This window comes from Falco biarmicus, chromosome 6, assembly GCF_023638135.1.
Source record: "Falco biarmicus isolate bFalBia1 chromosome 6, bFalBia1.pri, whole genome shotgun sequence".
Taxonomy (NCBI): Eukaryota; Metazoa; Chordata; class Aves; order Falconiformes; family Falconidae; genus Falco; species Falco biarmicus.
In genome coordinates, this window is record NC_079293.1 from 64,910,976 (window position 1) to 64,935,208 (window position 24,233).

A 24,233-nucleotide genomic window follows, 5' to 3' on the forward strand; every position below is an offset into this window, starting at 1 on the left:
TTCCTAACAATGTAACTTGAAAGGGTTTAGTATGAAAAAGCATACCCTAATTATCCTTACATTATATCCAGAATTTATCCCTGCCTCACACCTAACACATTTTGTCCACCACGCAGCTGTATTTCACCAGTACAAAAACTAAGAATAAAAGGGTATTTGCAGAAACAGCCCCAGATGCGGGACATCAGGCACTTCAGGTTCCACCTCTAGACAGCAGAGACAAAAAGCCCTGCAAAGGGTGAATAAATGCACCTGGGCTTTCCCCACTGATCCATTTCCTACACTCGAGGACCCTGCGGCTCTCTAAAGTTGTCAGAAGGTGCAGCAGCCCTCACCTGCCCGAGCTTCCTCTTCATACAAGGGGCAAACTGTCTCACTTTTTGCATCTAACAGGATGTTAGATGGTCTACACTACTGCTAAGAAAATCAGCTATTAAAAACCAAATTAAGGACCAAAACTAGCTTCCAAATTAGGAAAATACAATTTATAGTCTTTTAAAAAGACAGCATGCCTGTAGTCTATGAACTTACAGTCTTTTACAAGTTCCTAACAGACAGCACGCTCATCAGTACAATTTTTCTACAGCTATTACCAAGCATGGCTTTCAGTCAAAAGCATAGGGCTTTGTACTTCAGAAAGATATGTTGAGAAATACAAATCTGAAGTAGCTTATGGAATGATCAATTTCTCAAACACATTGTTACGGATTGGAGAAAACGGCTTAGAAGAGAGCCATGCAATTTTACCTAATGATGAAAAAATTAAGGTAATACATCAAAGATAAATATGTTTGTGCTTTAACAAAAGATCCCAAACTTGTAAAGCTCTTTCTTTTTCACACAAGTTTTATCAAACCAGCACAGCAAGAACGTCACATGTAGTATTTGCACAGCCACAGTTACAGCTCAGCTATCACATAAGGACAGCAAAGCTGCCCAGCAGCTTCCATCTAGGACGCGGAAGACAGGTGAAAACAACAAACTGCCTATTTCTCATGTGACACTTTGGCTGATAACCCTGAGAAAACTAACAAGAAAAGATAAACTATTAAAAATGTAACTAAGATGAACAAGCTTGCTGTGTTTACGATAAAGTGTGTACACCTTTACCATAATTATGCTAAAGGGCAGAGTAATAGCTGCCAAAGAGACAAGCAGAAGAAAAAAGGCACGGTTTTTCAATACATTCCAAAACATACAAAACCACACCAAAGTCTCATTAAGCTCTTAAACTCTCATCCCCATTACTCAAGTCTTTAACTGAGTCTTCACTAACTCATGAGCACAAACTGAGAAGGAAAGCAGGGGAAGAAGAAAAGACTTGTACCTTTCACAGTAGCTTCACATACTTCCATTCTGGACACAAATCAAGCATCAAAGATAGAAATTCAAACTGTAAAGGTTTCATTTATGCCTAATATGCAATACATCAAGTACTTTGCTACCACGGTGACTGAACACAGTAAACACACCTTAATCACTCCCGATTCTGCAAGTGGCAAAGTAGGGCTTGGCGCAGTAGTTAAAAACATAGTCTGGCATCAGGCACATTGTGAGTTCACATGTTAGAAAATGGTTTATCAAGTATTGCAATAGCACAAAAATCAAAACACAAAAAATAAATGAACAGAGAAGTTGTGTTGTGTATGTTATGCATATGCACTGCTCTGGTCCTCTACAGAATTTAACAGATGAGTTGACTGATGAAGGGTTCCCAACATAACAGCCATAAAACTGATCGGGAAATGAGACACCTGCTTGACTTGCACACATTTGCCAACACCATGAGAGTAAGTACTCAGCTTCAGAAAACTAAGCAAGTTATATCACTTTTTTTTATTTTAAATAACCAAGTTCCATGTTAAAGCTCAAAACTCCCATGTTCTCTTTACAATGACAAATCATTAAAAAGATTGTTTTTATAAAATTAAAACTGCAGATGAATCATTTATGTCCAACGTGTTTATATTACAATACATATACTAAATTTGAAGGTACAAAGAGTTTTCAAAGCTGTTCCAGCTTATCAAGCCGATTTTGACTTTTTGGGACTAACCCCACCATCTTCAGCTGACTTCTCCGCTGGCCTCTTCCTTAGCCCTTTCATTTTCCGTGTTTGCAGTTTACCAAGATCTTGTTTCTGCATGTGGATTCGACCATAAGTTGTACCAAACACATCATGGGAGATGTTCTTTTTCTTCTTAGGCTGTAAGGGAAGAACAACATTAATATTTCTGAGTAGAGAGTGCCAGCTCTGGTGAGAATCGAGGGCCTAAAAGCAAGGCCGCATACATTGTTTGGATCTTAGGGATTAAAATTTTTCTGTATTCTCTATATGCTTCCAGAAGAGAGTTAGCCTGCCAGCTGATCACCATAAAATTGCTGTGGCCCCAGAAATCTCAGCTGGCCTACATAAAAGTCAGCTTTGGTCAAATATACAGTAATTCATACTTCAGCTTTTGCTCTTCTTCACAGATAGATCTGTAAGTAATACACTTTCCAAGGTACATACTTTTAAGGCTTTTGGTTGTTTTAAAGACAGCTTATAAAGGTCATCTGAAGCTAAATGTGTCCTCCTCATAACTAGATCTAATGAAGGTCCCATCTCTTCCAGTTCAATTCTTGGTATTTTACAGCCAGATTTCTTCAGAAGCACCCTAGAAGGAAAAAACAAAAATCACCATTGTGATAAAGATTTATCTGTCTTTCTAAAGGGCAAGTTCAGCCCTGCAGTTCAGAACACTATTAAAAACAATTGCTACTGCTAACTCTATTATTGAGAAATATGTCTGTCAATAGCAATTTTTAATATATTCGTCCCATCACAATTTGAACACACCCAAAATATAACCTAATTTTATTTTTTTTTTTAATGAGACCAGTATTATCAGTATTATTTAAAACTCAGTCCCAGTACCCTGAAAGCCGTATCACTCCTCAAATTCAAAACAGTGCCCTGGGTATTAATAGACATTAACAAAATTTACTATTGTTTACAGCAAAATAACTGGAGTGCTAACCAAGAAAATTTTGTTTGTTTGTTTTTAAGAACGAGACTGATGAAAGTGATTTTTATTATAAGAGAAATCAAACTTGCATGGAACACAAGCTACACATGCTCACAGCCTCCCAAGGCAAGGCCATGAACTGTGAGGGTGAACAGTAACGCAGCAAGAAAGACTGTCTTATGCTGCCTTTTCCTGGTTTTCCTGGTGTTTCACTGGATGCAGCCTACTACCTGTTGTTCTCTGACAAACACCTAAGCGAGAAGAGTCCTAGAAATCAGCCCAAGAACAGACTAACTCTGTGAAGTCTAAGACAGCTCTCTGAATTCACCAAGTTAATTCACACCACCTTAGCAATCCAACCATACGAAAGAGCAATCCTCCTAGCTAGCAGGAGGAGCTCAACAAGGAAGGAAGCAGCAGGTTTTGGGCTGAAGTGTTTGGTTTTGCTGTACAAGTTACCCTGTGTTATGGTAGAACACCTCTACACATTACATGCTTTAAATGCAGCACACTAGTGCTCAAGCCAGTTCAGTTACACAACTATAGGCGAAATTTGGGGAAAAGTTGACAAGTGTACCAAACAGATAAAACACACACTCACTTATAACTTCGCATGTAAATTTTCCCCTCTACAGCTGTGAAATGCAGAACGTACTCTAAACCAGCCAGACGAACACTGGGCACGCTAGGACCTCTGAAGAAATCTGAAAGAATATTTAAAAGGTATAAATGCCAGGTTTTTTCGCTGAAAATCAAACCAACAGATGACTATAACAAATTGGTTTATTTCATAATGGACCCGCATCACATCAGTGATGTGAGCTCCTTACCTATATAGATATTTTTACTGCATCTAACTAGCTAACGCTATAAAAGGGATGGCTCTAGAAAAGCCAAATCTGTATGCTTAATGGCAATTTCAAGAAATAGCTGCTACTTAAAATACAGCCCCACCAAAACATGGAAGAAACTTAACATTGCATGTGTTAGCCCCTGAACCAGTGAAACCAAAAGCATGTAGAAATCCCAACAGGAACACAGTGACTTCCCAGGGATACTTTGGTAGCAATAGACACACTACCTAAAAATAAGTGCATGGAGAAGAACAAATACACTTTCAGAGCAGTTACTTAGCTTTATTAAGCTAATTGGGATAACTGCATTATCTATTCTTCTAAATATTCAGCTCTAAAGTAATAAAATTTGAATTTATCTTATTTTGTGTTTAGGCCAGTTTGTGCTCAGCTAAACATAGGTCAACACAGAGAAGCCATTAGTTCAGGTATCTGTTCAAAGACATCATTCAAAAACCTGATACTTAAGATTCTTAATCAGAACCAGATTTGGAAGAGTAAGAAGGATCAAAGCCAATACAAAACAGTATCTTCTCTACTCTTACCTACATTTTCTCTCTCTGACTTGGGGAAAAAGTTAAGATATAACATTTCTTTCATACCTCCCCCACAACAAAGCTCTTCTGTCCTTTAGGTAAAGCAGTATTTGTCATTACAATGAATGTTTTCTCTATTTAACAAGCAGCACACATGTATAAAAATAAGACACTTGAAATACTTGCTTAGTTTGCAAAAAGAACACTGAAATACAAGTTAAATACAAAATGAGCCATCTCTAGCAAGGTTCTTCTATCAGGCTATGAAAAAAACACTGTGCAATCAGAGAGCTTGCAGTTAGCACAGCAATCTGTCCAACATATGCATAGGGTGGAGAAAGAATGTGACCTTGACTGAGGGAACAAGGTGTGCTAATAAACATGACAGGGCAATGCTGAAACATAGGAGAACTGCTAACAGATGCTAAACACATCAGTCTTTTCCGTTCTGTCCCATTTTCAGATCCCTCGGCTAATTGTCTCTTCCTCCACTGCCTTTTTTAAAGTATCAACCAGCACTGGAGTGACATCCAAAACAAAGTCTTGCTTGGCAGATATCAGCTGGAGTCTAGCCAGGAATTTCTTTGGTCAATTAAATCCTCTCCTCATTTTGTAGGCTAAGCTTGTAGTTAGAGGAAAAGTTGCAAATAAAATATTTTGTTTGCTTCTGGCATATACTTTCCCTTCAACGAGTTTTCTGTGGTTACAGAAGCGAACATTAACAGTAGTTTTATTGGAAACATCTCCCTTTCGTATTTTCCTGTGGCACCATACATCTTTTCACCCACAGGACGATCTCCTCCAACAAATGCAGGTGGTCAGGAATTTCTGTTCCCTGGCAATGCTTAACAGCTGCAGAAACCTTACACTTCAGTATACCCAGTGAGCTGAAGTTTTTTTAATGTATTCTTAATTCACAACCCTTGCTTTGGTTGGACTAGGGATTTGCTTTCTCCTTTCTTCCCATTCCTAGTTCTTTCTGCCCCTTGTCCTCAACATGTTTCCAGAACTTCTAATTTACTTTTTCCTGCAGAGAGCTTCACAGGACCTTTCAATTCCCAGATTAAATTCCTACATTGTTAACGTGAGTCTATCCACTTCTTTTTGTATTAATTTGTATCCAAAAGCTGGTAACACTGTAACCTATGTAGCTATGGTTATCATTAGCAGAGTTCAAACTCCATCCCAGCCATTTCCCATCCATCCACTTCCTCAGCCAGAAAGAACCCATAAATCTTTGAGGCACTCAAAAGTCTGTATGACGAACAAGCCAATGGTCAATCTAAAACTGCAGGAGTCTCCTGGAAACCAACATTTTAGGAAGTGTATAATAAGTCACATAATGCCTAGCCATTTTTAGGATTAAATGTGTGTGCAATAACAAAACTAGTAAGCAGGTGTGTAGAGATGAAATATTTTATAAACACAAGCATAAAAAGCTATTAGAATTTCATGAACTGCATTCCAAGGACTTCCATCATAAATGAATTCCTACACTACCACATCAATAGGCAACAAAAACCAAAACAGAAAGAAAGGCATGTCTTTGTCAACCAGGTTTCTCAAGAAAAATGCAGCTGCCATTTATTTCTCCTAAATAACTTCTTCACAGTTTAAGTGGACCATAGGGTTTGGTTACCATGAAGACACTAATTCACCCTTCCCTTCAATTTTACAATGAAACTGCTGGAAGATGATATTCTAAACATGCATAAACCCTTCTGATACCACAAAAGCCAGTGAAAGCTTGGCTGTTCACCAGTGTCATTGGCATCACATTGCTTTGGCAACAAGAATCTGTTAGCTATCTAATATTCCTTCTGGGATCCCAACAATACTGCCACAGTAATAAAATATTTGCTGCTGCTGTTGTAAAGACATTTTTCCATCTTTCTTAGCAATAGAGTGGCAGCTCAAAAGCACTGTCTTTTGCAGGAATAGAAAGAATCAGTCCTTCCCTACCAGTTAAAGTCAGTTTTTAAGCAGGTCGAATTATTATCCAACAATTTTAATTGGTTAGTGATACTTTCAAGCTTTTACACCCCTTAACCTTTTCCTCTCTCTGTTGTTTGGCATCTAAGTATTTCATAGAAGTCAGTAGCACATTAAGACCTGGAATACTTGGTGTACATTCAAGAAGAAAGATCGGGTGTCCATATGAGTACGTTTGACTGCAGAGTCATTAAAGGCAAATAAATAGGAGAGGAGAAACTACAGAAGAACATCAAAAGAAATAGGACAGGAAAGACTAGTTCATTATTTGGCAACTACCTAACGACGGATGTCTTTCATTTAAGGAATCAAGCTGTTTGACCATGGAGTGCATGAGCACATCTGGATGTCAATCCACCAGCACTGTGCAGATGCCTGCACAAGATACACTTCAGAAAATAACGCATCTGCTTCCTGCAGTGTAAATATTCATTTAGAGTGACACAATCTTTGTGTTCAGTATCCACCCACCTTCAAAAATTCATAAGCACAGTTACTAGCCTTTCATCTATCCCCAAGAACCACTCAGCCATATTGGCATGATGCAAATTTTTTCCTCTCCTGTTCCCTTCTCAGTCTCATTTCAGACGCAGCATCTTGTTTTAACATGAAGGGGAAAAAAAAAAATCTCATTAAGGTCTGTTTCTAAAGCGCAATCATTTGTCTGTCTGCTTAGAAAAAAGAGCCCAACCAATATTTATTTTATATGAAAGGGAGATCTTGCAAAGCTGTACAATTATGAATTGGTACGACCCAAGAATGGAACTAAAAGAACAAGGCTGTTCTTACTGGGTGAGTTTCAGTATTTCACCATAGCTTAGAAGAAAAAAGTAATCTACTTTTATGAAAACCTATTAAAAAGAAAAAACATACCACCCTACTTACCAGTTCTAGCTCTACCAAGCCAGACACACTTTTTAAGTGTCAAGAGATACAGCACCATATGACTTCCATGTCTCAAAAAACTACTCTAAGTATATAGTTTTTTCTAGCCCCCCAGAAAAAACACACAATGTACTTCATCTTCCAGAGCCTCCAACCCTGAAAGAGCAAAAAACTCTACAACAGTTTGTTTACTAAGTTCAAGCCTGCCTTGAAGTTATGACACAGCTATTATCTACAGCTGATTTTTACTGCACATGTTCTTTCCAAGTACCCTCATAAATGGCACTTTTGTTAAATCGGTCAGATTTCCAATAGAAAACGCTTTCATTATAAAAACACAAGTTCAATTATACCCATTTGACTTTTTTGTAAGCAAAAAAATCCCGCTTTCTGAACTTAATCCACTGACTTCAAATTAAAATTTGATACTTAAAAAATATTATTTGGTTAGAAAAGTGATGATCCAATACAATTACAGGGTAAAGACTTTTTGAAAAAGGCCAGAATTTTCCCACTAAGTCATGAATTTTAGTGAACACAAAGTTTCAACTTCAGAGTCTTTTAGGCTAGTCTTTTCCCCTCCCTCTAACAGTCATGATGATCAGTTAACCTTCATTTCATGTGACAAGAAACTTGCAAATAGCTGTTCTTGTTTCTTTCTGAGCAGAACATAAGCAAACATTTATTGACAAACCAGCACTTCCCAACAGATCATACTCCTACTGATTTATGCAATCCTACTGCTCAAATAATCAAAATACTTACCAATAAAAAGGCTCTTCAGTCTTCTGTATTCTTCATTTACATCAAATATATCACCAGCAAATATCAACATAGGTTTTGTTCCTTCAGGACATTTACTGTTCTGTGGAATAATTTTAGAACAGAACAAAAATTCAGATAGCGTTAGGGAACACACTGACTTTAATAGGTGGCCAGCCATTCAACTCTGAATGAAAAATTGTTGTGACCTGTGATAGATGTGGACAGAGTACACACCTTTTTTTCAATGAAGAGTACTGTATGTGAATGGAAGGGCTTTGGTTTTAAAAATTGTTTTTAAATTGTATTACTCATTGTGCTTGATTAAAGAAATTCTTTACTAAAAAATGTATAAGATAACATCTTCTGGTGAAAATTTGACTGCAATTACTAGTAAGAAAAGTAAAATCAGAGGCAAAAAAGTCTATTGTGCTTCTGACACTGGAGAGCACATGAAAAAGGCTAAAAGAATAGTTCAGCCAATCACTGAAGTAAATGTATTTTTTGGCCGAAGTTAAAATTAACTGTAACTTCCCTGCTATAAACAGTGTTACAAAGATACATACTACTATCTGACTTCAAGGGGAAGATTCACTTTTATAAACCATAATTTCTTCACTATCCCTCTAGACCATCCTGCCAATTTATACATTGTGATGAGAATAAGGATCATAAAAATCCCTTATTTTTGCAGTGTATGAACTGCTTGATACAAAAGTACACATACATGAAATGTTTCAGTCTTGCCAAAACAAACTTAACAGCCACAAAGTTAATTTTCTCTAGCTTTAAACAACCAAGATGTTAGCTCCCTGTCTGAATTAAGTATAGTTCCCTGAAAACTGGCATTTATGTGCTACTGAAAGCTAAAGAAAGTTTCAGAATCATCTGTTACAGTGACCCTTTTTGATTATAATTTGAGAAGAGAGATTTCAGTTTTCTAAGCCTATGCCAGTTTATGTAGGAACCTACCACGAGCAGAACCTTACTAAGGTATTTTGTAGATGTAACTAATTAAAAAGAAAAATATTAGGAATAAAACAAGCCTAAAAAAGAATTTGAAAAAAAAGTTGTGAACTTGCTCAAAACAACCAAAATAAAAAACAGAGCATAAAAATAGCATTCTGGGGTATACAAATTAGCGATCCTCATATACTGCATGAAATGCTTTTTTAAACTCCTGTCCTTACTTCAAAGCACAGGAAAAGCTAATGCACAAAAAAAAAAATCCACCAGTAGATGTCACTGAAATACTGAATTAGCAATTCCTTACCTTGACATCTTTCAAGGATACAAACTTCTCAATGCCTAGCTCAATCATGTCTAGGACGTGATAGTCAAACATACGACCTGTGAAAGTAAAAAAAGAAAATCCAGTTATTTAAATATTCATTGAAAACCAGACATTTCATCCAGATAAAAACCCAAGTGAGACACATTACCTATTATCAGGTTGTTTGGTCGCTTCTTGTTATGAGAGCCAAAGAGAAACAAAGAACAATCTGATTTCTTGGAAAAAAATTCCTACAATTGAGGAAAAGAGAAAAACTAATGAGTTCCAGTTTGTAGTGTTTAAAATATTTTGTGATGGCATACATCACAGACACGTGAGTTTAAGAGCTGCTTAACAAGGACAGCTGCACTTGCCAGAAGAGTTTTGAGCACATCCAGGTCCACATAATCTAAAATTGACAGCTAGATTCAAGGTTCAGACGACAATTAATTTTTTATTCCCCACTGCAGTCTTAAAGATCAAGCCAGGCCATCTTTTTCTTGCCATTTTATCTGTAATGCCCTTTTTCATAGTTCCTCATTATTTTTTTTTACATAAGATACCTTCAACCACTTCTCCTTGCCTGAAGAGTATTTGCAAGTTGGCTGCAACTGTAACACCTCATTTTGGTTACTTAGCTAAGCTTTATATAGCATACTAGCTTTGCTTAAGTTTCTGAACAACCAGTTAATTCCCTCAACAGCAAGCAATTGTTTAAGACTAAAATGCTACTTAAAACCAAGTCAGTGGTGATTATCAGAGAGATCTTTCCTCCAGGTGGAGTAGATTAAGAACCTACCTTGAACCAGAGCCAATACTACAGCAATTCTTTCTGAGGATGTCCAACTCCAAAGCCTTTTTATTTATGTACTGCTGCATCTCAAGGCAGCCCCTCATTCTGTGTATCAGCTGTGGTTCCTAAATATACACACAGGCTATTTATCCAGTACTTCCCAGAAGCACCAGAATTTATCTATCTGCACTTGGCAGATGGGAAGCAGAAAAAGCCACTGCATCTCCTCCCACCCCTGCAACAGCAGCAGCTCACAGAGGACACTGTAGCTCTGCCCCTCTGGGAGGTCACAAGGGACACCCTCAGGAGCAACCCTAAACTGGATTAATTGCACATACAAATCTCACAGCTCAGCGCTGAGCTCTGCCACCAGGTCTCTGAAAAATACTGACTGTAGACTCATCAAGAACAGGTCTGAGGGGACTCCTGTTGAAACACTTGCTCATGCAGCCCTGTTAATCACTGTGTAAATTCTCTATCAGCTATATGTAAATTCTCTAAGAGCTATCTGATATTTTAAGAAAAAGATGCAACAAACTCAAATGCCTCAGATGTATCCTGCATGTACTGGCACATCACATACACTGCAAAACTGCCCTTTTCAAAAAATGCCTGTAACCAAGTTAACAAAAAAAACCCCCTAGTTTCATTTGACTTTCCCTATCTTTCTAGCCTCTGATTACTTGTTCAGACTACTCTCAATGAATTGTTTTGACGTTACAAGAATTAAAGCTCCCTTAAGGACCCCCTTGTAAAATCTCAGAATGATTTTAACTGCCACGTTTTCCCAGAAATTATCAGAAGTTTAAACCAGTGGTCAGCTGACCATCAGCTAGTTCCTATATGACTGTGAAATCAAGTCATCCAGCTATGTCATACAACTTTCCCCACTGCCTACAGTAAGTTTTCCATTCCCCTCAGGATATTTCAGGGATGGCTGCATTACTGTGCTTCATGTCAGGAGCAGAAGCACGTACTACAACACCTCAGCTTCAGTAATAATGCATATTAAGTAACTTTCTATGTTGGTCTATCTATGCTGCAACGACACTGACTCTTTGATCCTAACGCTTTAACTCAACTGTCCAATACAGCTTCAGCAACTCCTCTAGCACTCACTATTGGCTGCCTTCGCTTTTTTTTAAAAAGGACCCTTAATGATCATTAAGGATCCTTAGATATCTCACCTCACCTCTTCCTTTTTATTTACAGAGAATTCCTTGGGTATGTTTCCCATTTATTTTCACAATCCCTTTCAGACAAGAAAGTGCCTTTTTGCCCAGTGTGTATATGTGATTTTTTTTTTCTTCTCACCAGATTTACTTAATACAATACCCCCAAGTTCCCAACTTCAGCATGCATTTTCAGTGAGTTATTTCAACAGCTGCCTCACACATTGGAAAGCTGACCCTTATTTCCCTGTGTGAGTCAGCAGTGGCACATAGCAAACATCATCAAATCATGGTCACTGGGAACCAAACAACATATTTTTGGGATAATTAATTTTTGTCTTTATTGTAAAACTGCAGCTGTATATCATTATCTCCTTTCTCTCATTTTGTTGAGGGAAATATATATATACTGCTTTTATTTCTGCAGTTAAAGTAATGCTTCAATTGAAGAACAAATGTGTGAGATAGAATCTTAGGATTACCTCCTCTACTTTCTGCCTTCCTGCTCATGAATTATCCTGACCTTAAAGCACTGTATCAACACCAGACCCAGACAGAGCATATCGCTAAATGTATTTCCAAACACACCTACCTTTCCAAAATACCCTCCAAGGACACTGTTGCAACCTCTTCGCAGGACAAATACACATATTTAACTGAAATTGTGCATTTTCCTGGCAGTTCTTGACTGAATGTTGGAACAGAACTCTAAACAACCATCTCACACTTGCACAGCTGATGCATGTGGTACTCTGCTGGGCTTTTCTTTCCCTCTATTCAAACACAAGGAAGTCACAGAAAGCTACGACCCCTCCATTTAACTACTTTAACCTACAAATTCACCAAACTGAAAACAAGTTGACCAAAAGCTATGTCACTTCAGAGGACTAACTTTCAGAAAACCAAAATAAAGCACTTAATTCTTCTTTTCATATGAAGCATCATTACTTATAATGGTATTACAGACTCCTAAATTTGTCTGCCAGTTTACAGAAACATGCATTTGCAGCAAAGACCAAGTCCTCACAAAATGATGATTCTGTCTTGCAGCCAGAGGAAAAATATGCCTACTGTCACCATAAATCTAGACACAGCCCTACCTTCAACTCATCCAAACTCCCTATAAGCTTTGTTTGTCATCTAGTTTCTCACAGAGTAATAGAAAATTATCCTCCAACCAAGTTCTTCACGACTTTAAGGCTATAAAATGTCATAAGCGAAGATGTGGTTTATACTTACCAATGATGTTTGATCCTCAAAAGGCCTGGTAATATTTTTCCTGCGAGGAGGAAAAAAAAATTAAAAAACCCCGAAAAACCAAGCAGGCCCATATAAACATTTCTAATGAGTTCTCTGACATTAAAATTATGTATTTTACTGGAAACTCCAGCAGTAGAGTTCAAACCATAAGCCTTATTAATAGTGCCAGGAGTGCCTTAGTGCCACTGTTGCCATTCTAAGTACTCTCTTCCACTTTTCCTGTCTCCCGGGGTCTGACTTCCAGATCACCACCACCAGTGACACTTCATAAACCCCTGCCTTTACCAGTTCATCCAGTGTTAAATTTAGCTATTACAATTAATGTCTCTGCACTACATCCATACAGATGCTGGGTTCCCATTTTGAGCAAGACTTATCATTATAATTTCTAGCTCAAACTTCTAAGAATTCAGCTAGAAGAACTCCAGCCTACGCACCTGAGACAGAACCTCAATAGCTGTTCGCACAGATCAGTCAGAGAAACCAACTGTTCAGGCCTGCTGAATCCTGCTCCGTAACACTCGGCATAGAACTGGCCTCAGCACCAACACTGGTCACATCCAGCTTGTTTCCAGTCTACTGAAATTTATGACGAATTGCAGTCACCTTCTGCAACTGTTTCCATTGTTCAAGCCCCCACACTAGCCAGCATCTCTATTCATGCTTTGAAATTACCAAAAGTTGTCTTGTCAAAAGACTCAAAGATGTCAAAGCAAGACCACTTACTTTTTATACAGTACAGCAAAAGGCTTCTTCACAGCATACTGCAAAAGACAAGAGTTAAACACATTATCGCTAAAACATGTAAGTGCACAGCCCTGTTCTTTCTAAACCCCTACAACTTACATGATCATATAAAATAGAGTAACTGTTTGTGCAAATCAGTCTAGAAGAAGGCACCTCAAAAGGCCTGCTCACAATAACACCCTTCAAGTTAGTAGCAAACTTGGTTCCCAATTAATTGCATAAGGACTTACTTCTAGAAACTAAGATAAAATAACTGAAAAACAGCTGAAATCAAAGCCATGTAATGGAATCCTTCTGCTTCTAGGGGCAAAAGGGAAAAAAAGGGAGTAAACAACCACCTGATTATCATCAGCATAAAATGGTAATAAAATGACAAAACAAGGAGAGGAAAGTGTGCAGGAACAGCTACGCTATTTTCAGGTATGGAGTTGAGACAGGATTTATAAGTTTAAGAGAGGTTCAAAGCTCCATATCAATACACACAAGCAGTTTACAGGACTCTGGGATATGACTTCACCTGAGTGATCCAGTCCCAATTCTGTATCTAATTCTCTTGTTTTCAAATGGACTTGCAACACTTCACCTTATACACTACATAATCATGGGAAAAATAATAGGGAAGAGAATAAACTCAAAACTTCAGAAGAAACTGGAAGAAAATAGTCTCCATCAAGGAGTAGGTAATGACACCTTTGGAGTACTAGGCAATCCAAGATTTGAGGAATGGAAAGAGCATGAAAATACTGATCTTGCAGCAGAGAGCATGCAAACTGTAAGAAAAAGAGAAAGGAAGGTTGCATACTATGTCCAACAACTTACAATGTCTTTAAGCACTTCAGTCACTGTTAAGTTTGCATTTCCTCCTCTTATTAGCATAGCATTTTTTGTGTTTTCCTTAAGTTTGGGTTCTCTCTTCTCAAGAAATCTTTTTGCTCTCTTAGTTTTAGGCTTTCTGCAATAGTAAGTTAACAGTTAAAAAGTCAGTATTGGTAACAAACACCTAACACTGCAGAAAAAGAGTAAAACAAAACAAGTATTGGAACAAGCTGCATTCAAGTAACTCATTTCGGTCACTCAAACTAATCCCAACCTGCAGAATTACTATCAATGCTAAAAGCCCAGTCTCAGACGAATGTGTTTCACCATCACTCCTCTTCCTCTCTGTCCCTCCAAGTGAGCAAAGCCGATTTTACAGTCTTGGACTTTTCAGTTTCTGCTAATTTAGAGCTTAAGCTATACCAGAATTCCCACAGACTACTGACAGGCTGAAAGTTTCCTCTCACACCAGCTCCCTCCTCAATCACAGACTTGCAAATGAGAAGAAAACAAAGTTCCTCAAAGACCATCAGTGGCATCCAAAAGGAAAGCTCAGGCACGGCATACCTGTTGGCAGGAACCAGAGAGCAGTACCACGCAATATTTAGGTACAATACACCAGCCTTTGCAGGAGCACAGAGCTTCTACAAATTGATAGCTATGCGACTTAAGCACTGCATTCCTCCACTACATGAATGTACAGCTTTTAATATCTTCTCGGTGAAGCATTGTATTTATTTTCATTTTAAAAGCAAACAAAAACCCCTACACAGGTACTTCCAACTACAGATGAAGACAGTTCTTTGAAGCGTACGGAAATACATCAGTGCAATCAGTGCAATACCAGCAGGCCGCCGCGCTTCCTTTAACTTTACCACTGAGTAAAGGCTGCCTTGCCTCCAATAAAAAGACGGCAGCGTTCCTTTTCCTCCTTCCTTCAAGTTTTCCGTAGGCCCTTCCTCTCTGCTTGCCTCCCCCCTGCAACCCTCCCCAGCCCGGCGCCGCCCGGGCCCCACAGCCGCCCCGCCGCCCCACAGAGGCCGCTCAGCAGCACGCCCCGCCCGGCCCCGGGCAGCCCGCAAGCTCGGAGCCCCCAAACCGGGCCGGGAGAGGACAACCGGCCCCCCGCTCCCCCGCCACACTCACACCACCCGATCCAGTGCGTCCATGGCTGCCCAGCCGCCTCACGCGCAGCGCCATCCGGTACGTCACATCCGCCGCGGGAGGGGCGGGGCCAGAGCGGCGGGAGGGGCGGGGCCAGAGCGGCGGGAGGGGCGGGGCCAGAGCGGCGGGTAGCGCGCCGGGCCGGCAGTGAGCACTTCAGGAGCGATGCCCCGCGGAGCGGTGGGTGCGAAGTAACGGCCGCACAAATAACGATGCGGTGACGCAACTGTGCGGCCGGTCGGCTTGTTTCTGCGCTTCTTGCTTACCCTCCTCCCGTGCCCGGCGCGCTGGGAGCGCAGCAGTGGCGCTGACGACAGCAATCACGCCGGCCCGCAGACCACCCCCCCCCCAGTTCTGACTGGTGCTCGGAATAACCGGCTGGCTGGGCTGGTTGTGGCCGGGTCGGTAACGCTGAGGGGTTTGCTGTCCACAGCAGTGCACTTGTAGCACCTGCTTTCTAGGAGGGATGGGGAAAAAATGGGTAAAAAGTGAGTATGGTTACCAAAATTATGGCTAATAATAATAGAAACAGAAGTTTGAGCATTATAAAGAACATTTAAAACCTAAAAATACCCAAACATTATTACTTACAGTTTGTGATATATGTAAAGTGTTAAAAAACCCCCAGCTGATCCCCAGATAAACTAGACCAAAACCAGCTTCGGTATACTACTGGAAGAAAAATCTGAAAAGGGGCAGAAACCATTCTGCTAGAATATTGCTTGAAGGTAATACAAAAATTCACAGATACATCGTGACAGATTTAGCAGCTGGTTAACAGAACATAACAGGGAATTGCTGTATTTGCTCGCTGACAGCAAATGGGCTCTGGGAAGCACCCTTGGCTCAGCCCACCACAGCAGGCGCTGCCGCCAGCACAAGCGCAGCCCAGCACCGCAAATGCTCCCCGCTGCAGACTAGGGTGGACGCTATTCCAGTTCGTAATATTCCCAAGATCATTATTCCAGTTATAGTCATCCTCTGTCAGCACCATACAAATGAAGTCTGAACAATGCTTTTAAACTTCCATGATTGCAGTTAAATCCAGAAGGAAGGCTGCGTGGCCTGCCTGAAACCTCAAGCACAGACACCACCATGTGAAATATCCATACCCAGGCTGGAAGCATATAGAACGTGTTCTCTCTTCTTCCTCACCTTCCTCTCCCTGTCTCCCCTTTCCTCATGATCCAAGCGGCTTCTACACAGAAAAAGGGAACAGTGGGATCGATGGTTTGAAACGGTTGCACTGTTCTGATGACTTACCTTTCCTGATTCTGTGCTGTGAACAATGCTGGGGGTGAACTTCTCTGATCATTGCTAATTAAAGTATTACATAATTATGTAATTATGCTGGAACTAATTAGGCATTCCCACCCTCACAGTTTAACTATTCTGAGGGAGGCAGAGAAAAGTAGGAAGGAAGAAAGGTCATGAGGAAAATGTTTTATGTTTAAAATATGCTGTGCTTATTATCATGAATGCACCACATACTCAACTTCTCTATGAAACGCTATGTGACAATATAAATGATGTAGCAGCATGTAGCATCAACCTACAGACTAGCTAAGGGCCACAATCCAGTCACATGGATCAGTTTGGGAATGACTAATGCATGGGTACAGGATCTTAGGTATAAAAACCTCCAGAAAATGCCAGAGGAAAAAATCAGAGCCAAGAAGGGGAAAATAAAAAAATCCCAGCTGTTGAAGAATTACTTTGGGGGTAAAATTAGAGAAAACTGGGACCTAATAGAAGTGTAGTATTACAGAAAGCTTTTTAGGGTAAAATACAGCTATCGCTTTCAGGATGGTTGGCGTGCACGGAATCCACTTTACCACGGGGCTCCTAAGCAACACACCCTGCCAGCTCAGCAACACCAATAGGAGTAACAGAGCAGAGAGCCCACGGCCAGGCTCTGTTGTACTCCCTGCAGGAACGGGAACTTGATGGTACCACACAGCTGATAAGCTGCACAGCAGTTTTCAAATGAAGAATGTATGAGAAGATGTCTGCTGCTGAGCCAACCATTGTGGAAAAATTTTCCTCAGGTGAAATAATGTCATTGCAATACCAATGCACACCTCCACCCCAAAGTTGCCTACCTTCAAGGTACTACCACACCTCACCAGGCACGTGACACCAATCAGTAACAACATGTATAACTAGAGTCACTCAAGCTCCGCTGAAATGTAAAGAAAATGAACAGGTATTGAACTGAAAGAAGTCCAAAGTGGGGAAATTGTTGTCTAAACACCTAAATTACCAAACTCTGATTTAACAATATGTTAAACAAATCTGTGCACAAAGTTTAGGTCAAGCTGACCCACTCTTTACAGGTGAAGGGGCTTCAATCAAGGGAGCCAGCCTTGGGAAGGATGAGAAACAAAGAACAGATAGTGAAAAGAACACTATTATCTAAGCTGTCCAGAAAGAAGCCTTCAAGTAAGGAAAGTTCTGGCCACAAGAGAAGACAAGTTGATAAAGTGTTGCAATCCACTGACATCAACAGAAAAGTAGTTGAAAATAAGACAAAGGTAATTGTGGCAGTGGGAGATCACAACCTCCAACTCAAATAGCGCCCCCGCCCAAAAGAGGGCAAAACTTCACTTGAGGAGCATGCATAGTTAGTAAAGAGCTTCAGTAGTGCTACCTGAGGATATGTACTAATTTGCATTAGAAGTGAGAAACTTGTAGCCAGTCCTGTGTATGATAACGAACATACAATGTACTACGAAGTGTAAAAAGTAAGCAAAGGAGGGGAGAAGTTGGGGAAGACTCCATTGCAACTTCTGGGATCAGTTGACAGGCTGAACCTGTCTTCTCCCCCATAGGGAGATCTACTGGGTAAGAACTTTATTCCATGACTAACTCATGCTAGCTGTTACAGGGTGTATTGTTTTAAGCTTGTTTTGCAGTGTATTTTCACCTGCAATCTTCAACCCTTATTCTGTCACAAGCTTGCATTTTTTATAATAAAAATCTTCAGCTGAAGTTCATTTTGTTTAAGTCTCCGGAGATTTGAGTAGTTGTCATAAGGCATTTGACTCAGTGACGCTGTCAGCAGAAGTCCCCATATAGGTTAGTCAAATCACCCTCCAATACAGGGGACTGCCAAAAGGCCAGTAGCAGACAGATCCTTCTTTGGAAGCTGACAGGCTGATCAAATATAAAGGGTTCAAGGAAACCCCCCTTCCTAACATGACACCAAAAAAAGCCCCAAAATACACACACACACACAAAAAAAAAAGAGATATATTTCCTTTTGTACAACACACATTACCTTATATAGAAAGTGGGGGAAGGAAGAGTAACCAGTGCCTCATTATGACCCAGATTTCAGCTGCTGACTGAAATCACAGGGGTTTTCAAGACTTGACTGGACAAAGCCCTTAGCAACTTGGCCTAAATTCAGTGTTGACCTTATTTCAAGCAGGAAGCTGGACAAGAGACCTCCTGAAATCCCCTCCCACATGAAGGATTTCTAAGACCATCAAAGGGACAAAGGATGCTAGAGAAAATCCAAACTAAGCAATGTGGTGAGTATTCAAACAGGTAACAAAAGCCACACATTTTCCTTTCAATAGCTGCAGAACAAGCACAGACATAGTATGCAGCTGAATATGACACACAAGATAAAGTCCTGAATTTTTCTAGTATAGCTTTAAACAATTATTTTATTTTTTTTTTTTTACAAAATGTTCCAGACTATACAATACATCAACATTTTTCTAAGGTTGGGGTTTTTTTTAGTTCTGTAACCACTTCCTCTTCTTCAGTTTTGAGGCAGAGATACACACATTTCCAATCCATTTAAAAGACACTTAAGCCCTCCCCACTATAATCCAAACACAAAAGCAATGCACAAGAATACAATGTCCATTTTCCCACTATTAATTGCTCAGATAAATTGGAAATCATGTCATGACCTATAAAAGCTGGCCCACTAACTCCATGAAGAACTCCTGAAAAGATCAGAGCTGATATCATGGAGGGGTATCGTCTAAGGCAACACCTCCAGAAGGAGAATCCTCTGCCCCAGAAGCAGGGCTGTCAGGCAGGGGAAGAGAGGCATCTATTTCCAAGCTGTGCTGCTTCTCCAGATCACAATTCACATCAGAATTTCCTCCACCACTCACCTCTCCCTCTGACTCTTCAGTTAATTTGTCTTGGGCCTGAACTGACTCCTCAGAATCTTCTTTTTCACGCAGAAAGCTGCAAATTGTATTAGGCCTGCTGTAGGAAAAATCTCTGTCCTTGATCTGTAACCACTCCACTCCACCTGATGCAAAGAAGGAAAACTGATATTAGTGACAGAAGGAGTTAAGAGTTAACAGCAGGTTTTTTTAGGTTCACCGTTATTAAGGCTGAGACTGACCAACATTTAAGTAAAGAATTACTTGGAACAGAAAGATGTCTTTCATTAATTTGGACCAACACTATTTTTTGTTTTGTATTTAAATACACACATTTGATACCTAAAGAAGAAAGTTCCCCTAATTTCCTGCATGCTCTTGAACCAAACACACAAGGCTGACACTCCTAAGCATAATCCGTCCATGGCCCTATGCATAACAGCAGAGGCACTAACCAACATTCTCTTCTCCTTCTTTCTTTTCTGTCAAAAGTGTCCGTGTCATGTTCAACTTCTTCACTGTGTGGCACTTGTATTTCAGCTGTACTTTTTGGTTGCCTTCTGCATCTACTATGAAGACAGGAGAAAAAACAATACCCAAAACCCAACCATTATAGTGAATTCCACTATCAAGTGAAGCATGACAAACATTTTTAACCTCCCATGCTACCACAATGAACTGGTCATCAAATCACAATTACCATGCTCAGTGTTTTCTTCAAAAACCACACAGGTTCCCAAGGCATCTGTGGAAAACATAGAAAGAAAGTCTTAGAGACTAATTTATATCAGCTGTAGACACTACACCCGCTGGCACAGCTCTGGGAATGTTCTGACTTCCAGCCCCTCACAAAGGCCCAGCATTGGTAACCACACTGCCAACTCCAGAACGGGCAGGAGAACCATGGTCATTTGAAAGTTACTACAAGGGAGGATTCCAGATCATTTTCTTCCAGACCAGTGTTGTCACCAAAAAGCAAATGGGAGAACTACAGATTGCATAACGTGCCAGTCCTGCTCATACAGGAGACAAGAAGCATTCACTTCAAGGCATTTTGTGCCCCATGTTTTGCCTTGCAGAAACACCAGCTGGTGGATGCTGGAGTCCACTTCCAGGCATACCTTCTAGTAAGTAACACAGATGCATGGCTAATCTAGCAGCAAACTCAGACTGGTGCTGCTCTATATGGTGTTATACAACTCACAACTTCAGCACCTCACAGGACCATGTTCTCTATCTGCAGTGCAATTAACTGACATTAAGAAAGTGCTGTGGGTCACATGAAAAAGGAGACATTGTATCCACATCATTTTTCCTACCTTCATACTCTCCTGCAAATACATATCTGTCCACTTGTAAAATGGGCCTGTCTGTCTCTATTCCCTATAAGAAGAAAGACAAAATCGAGCAGATGTCAGGTCTATTAGCCCAGGCAAATTTCTTGCTGTAAGATTAGAGAAAACAGATATAGCAGAATCCAGATTACATCAATTCCTTGAAAAGTTAACTAATTTTTTGCTAAAAGTTTTGAAGGTGAGGCACTATGTAGTAAATTGTGAAAAATGCAGAATATCACACAGGTTAATAGGAATTTGTGCAATTTTCCTCTTGTACCTTTAAGAAACCGAAGTATTGAAGATAAGCAAGGTATAAGCTCTGGGATTCTCTTTCTGCTGCCTAAGTTGAGAACATCAATAGCATTAAGCTAACATGCAGAACATATTTTCGGTTGGTTGATTTTTTTTACTACAGGAAATTAAGAAAAATAACACATCTGTACCAAGCAACAGTATTAAGTTTTTTTGTATTAAATTTGGCTGTATTGCATTCTTTTTTGGACTATGCAGAAATGGAGACTGCCTTCCCCTTATGTGACCAGCATCACAGAAAACTTGCTAAACAGAATAACGCAAAGCAGAATCTTTTATTGGAGTTCTAATAACAGTTGTCCATTATCAAAAATCTCAAGGAATGCTTACTCTGTGGAATGAGCACAGGTAGATTTGGATATGAATAGGATACAGTACAGATACTTAAAATTTTTCTAGTAACATTACAAGAGAATCTTAAAGCCCAAAATTTAAAAGAATCCCATTAACACTACTGAAGAACATGTAGCCATTCAGATACCGGTAATGAATCACCTGTGTAATACATTTCAAGCAACTTAGGTCAGATCCAGGAAGCAAATCTGCTTATAAAAGCACACCCTTCCAGTGATGGATAACCTATGAATTTTGACTGTGCTTCTACATTTGAGATTTTCAGAACTGACTTTACCACCTCACACATATTCTGATCAGTTGCATACCCTGAGATGCTCTCTTCCATCTTTTCAGTTTCTAATAAAGGTCTGGTTTCAGAAAGCATTTGCAAACCAATAGTACTTGTACTATCTGTATGGCTCTCATAGTCCATGTCGGTTTTGAAGGGCAAATAAGATTTGTCCCATATGAAGAAAGTGATTAAAGAACTCAAAAGGAAAAGGACAGGTAAGCCAGATTCTTACAATAACCTCACAGTGAAGCAAACAACATCCAAAACTATTTATCAAATGCTTAATACCCAGTTACCCTTTACAACATTTGAACTTGCCAGGCAGTATCTGCAAAGAAATCCATTGTAAATACAGTGTAATTCAGAAAGACTTTGGCTTTACCTGTCATCTGTACTCAAGTTGTTTGAAGAACCGTGCTTAAGAATATTTTTTAATGTGTAAAATACACAATTAAAAATACAAACAACTGAGTTTGAAATCAGAAAATATAATGGTCCTAGCTTATAAATACTTCTGAAAAGATTTCCTTACATTTACATAATACTATATTCAAAGGCAATATGCCATTTCTGAAATAGAGCCCACAATGTGCAGCCAAATACTACCAAGACAGGGCGCATAATTCCCTGTCAAAGATTTGATCTAAATGTTATTGACTTTAAGGAATGTAGAAACAGCCTCAGTCCCCTGTTTACATGCATACTGACTTACCCCTTTCCTATTGTGCTGTAATCACTCACCAAAATCTTGCATTTGTTTTCACATTTTTCTAAGAAGTCTGAATCAATAATTCCTGATAGTTCCACCATGACCAGCTGCTCCTACAAGGTAAGTTCATAACGTAATTGATATATCCGAACTCAGGGAAAAAAAGAAAAAAGATCTCCTCAAACCAAGAAAAACAACATACAAAGACCTAGACCTCCAGAATAAACAGACCCCTAACCTAACTTATTCTGCATTGTCTAGAGAAATGGCAGCCAGATATTGCAGTCCCCAAGGAAATGCAACGACCCCCCTACTCCAGCAGGCTCCTGTTTCACACCAGAATTTCCTGGCCTTTTCTTCCCAACTAGGAAGGGAGCAATTTTTTCACCCTTGAAAAATGAGGATTGATACAGATAAACGATTTATTAATTATAATATGACCAGTTACATATTCCAAAACATATTTTTCCAAAGCTTTAGAACCTGCCTATATAAGACACCATAACCAGAGGTTAAGCAAGGTGTTGCTTGAAATGGTTACTTGTAACTCTTTATAACATCTTGCTTTGAAATCAATTCCTGCTTGCAATTCCTTACAATTTTGGGCAAGGGAAATGCAGAGACAAAGCAAAAAAATAACCCCCTTGAAAAAAAATCTTACATTCAAGGAAGGGTTTGCATGAATCACCATCTACTAAGCGTCCACGAACATCGTGACAGAAGAGTAGTAGTTTGTATCTTCGGATGTTACAGGGATAGGAAGCAACTAAAACTGGAAGACCACTTTTGACAACGCCGTTTTACGGAAAACCCGAAGGGGAACAGCCCGAAGAATACAGCCTTCGGGACACCAGGGCTGCGGGGCAAGGAAACCCGCCGGGCCCAGGGAAGCTCCCGGGGGAGGCCGTGCAGGGGGCCGGAGAGGGAAGAAGGGGCTCCCCCTCCCCCAGCGGGGCCCTGAAGCAGGTGCTTGGCCCCCGCGGCCCACAGGAGGGCGGGCGCTGGGCCTGGCCCCGCCACCCGGCCCGGAGGCCGGCGGGGGAAGAGGGGGCCGGGCCGGGCCGGGCCCACAGGCGGGACACGCCCCGAGGGGGGCGGGGCCGGGCCGGGCGGCGCCCCTTCCCCTAACGCTGCTCTAAAGGAAGGGGAACGCGGTGGGAGCGCGTCCCGGTGTCGGCATCCACCAACCTCCACCTCGTCGTCGTCCTCCTCCGCTTCGTCCTTCCTCTCGCCCTCCCCCATGCCTTCTGCCGCTGCCGCCATGTCGCTCGCGGAGGCCCCGCCCCCCGCCTCGCCTCAGCACGCACCACGTGAGCGCGGCGCCGCCATCTTAGAGGGCGACCTGTCCCGCCTCCCTGACGCTCGCGCGGCTTCTGGCCCGCCCTGAGGTGGGCGGAGGCTGGAAACGGCGCCAACGGCAACGGCGGCCCCGCCCCCGCCCGCCGCCGGCCGCCCCCAGCAGGAGGCGGGAGCGAGGCGCGCGCCCCGGCGGCCGTTAGGCGGCGGGAGCGAGGCGCGGTCACCGAGCGGCGGCGGCGGCGCGCAGGGCCTGGGGGGAAGGTGGCGCCCTGCGCGAGGCCGGGGGCGCGTCGGGAGCAGGGTGCGGGGCTGCGGCGGGGGGGAGCGGGGAGGTGGCGGCCTGTGGGGCAGGAGGGCCCCCGGAGGCAGGCTGCGGCGTGGAGCGGCTCCCGGGGCCCGAGCGCTGCCGTGTCCGACGGGCTCCGTGTCGCTGGCGCTGCCCGCCCGCCGCGAGCCGTGCCGTGCCCCGCAGCCCTGCCGGCGCCCCGGCTGTACGCCGCCTCCGGAGCTCCCGGCAGGCCCGGCGCTCAGCGGAGCGGGGCCACACTCCGTG

At 41.3% G+C, this 24,233-nt stretch overlaps 2 protein-coding genes across 7 annotated transcripts; both read right to left on the bottom strand.

The window, feature by feature from the left end:
- Positions 1 to 1,308: 1,308 nt before the first annotated feature.
- Positions 1,309 to 16,566, bottom strand: RPF2 (ribosome production factor 2 homolog). Of its 3 annotated transcripts, none has more exons than XM_056343348.1 (11): positions 16,418 to 16,566; positions 15,529 to 15,719; positions 14,102 to 14,234; positions 13,262 to 13,299; positions 12,515 to 12,554; positions 9,480 to 9,561; positions 9,311 to 9,387; positions 8,041 to 8,140; positions 3,610 to 3,712; positions 2,513 to 2,657; positions 1,309 to 2,206 (listed from the first exon to the last, which is right to left on the bottom strand). In XM_056343348.1, exons 3-11 carry the CDS (start codon positions 14,156 to 14,158, stop codon positions 2,027 to 2,029), a joined length of 822 nt encoding a protein of 273 aa, XP_056199323.1. In that variant the 5' UTR covers positions 14,159 to 14,234; positions 15,529 to 15,719; positions 16,418 to 16,566; the 3' UTR covers positions 1,309 to 2,026. The 3 variants fall into 3 exon arrangements, with proteins under 3 accessions (XP_056199323.1, XP_056199321.1, XP_056199322.1); XM_056343346.1 differs by lacking the exon at positions 16,418 to 16,566 and adding an exon at positions 16,375 to 16,404; XM_056343347.1 differs by lacking the exons at positions 15,529 to 15,719; positions 16,418 to 16,566 and adding an exon at positions 15,245 to 15,343.
- A 2,370-nt stretch (positions 16,567 to 18,936) lies between these two features.
- On the bottom strand, positions 18,937 to 23,737 carry GTF3C6 (general transcription factor IIIC subunit 6). 4 transcript variants are annotated; one of them, XM_056343351.1, is made up of 6 exons: positions 23,570 to 23,737; positions 22,414 to 22,491; positions 20,715 to 20,778; positions 20,096 to 20,140; positions 19,851 to 19,964; positions 18,937 to 19,541 (listed from the first exon to the last, which is right to left on the bottom strand). In XM_056343351.1, the coding sequence occupies exons 1-6, from the start codon at positions 23,642 to 23,644 to the stop codon at positions 19,246 to 19,248; spliced, it is 672 nt and encodes a 223-aa protein (XP_056199326.1). In that variant the 5' UTR covers positions 23,645 to 23,737; the 3' UTR covers positions 18,937 to 19,245. The 4 variants fall into 4 exon arrangements, with proteins under 4 accessions (XP_056199326.1, XP_056199324.1, XP_056199325.1 ...); XM_056343349.1 differs by having other exon boundaries at positions 22,414 to 22,494; XM_056343350.1 differs by having other exon boundaries at positions 19,851 to 19,961; positions 22,414 to 22,494; positions 23,570 to 23,736.
- Positions 23,738 to 24,233: the final 496 nt, after the last annotated feature.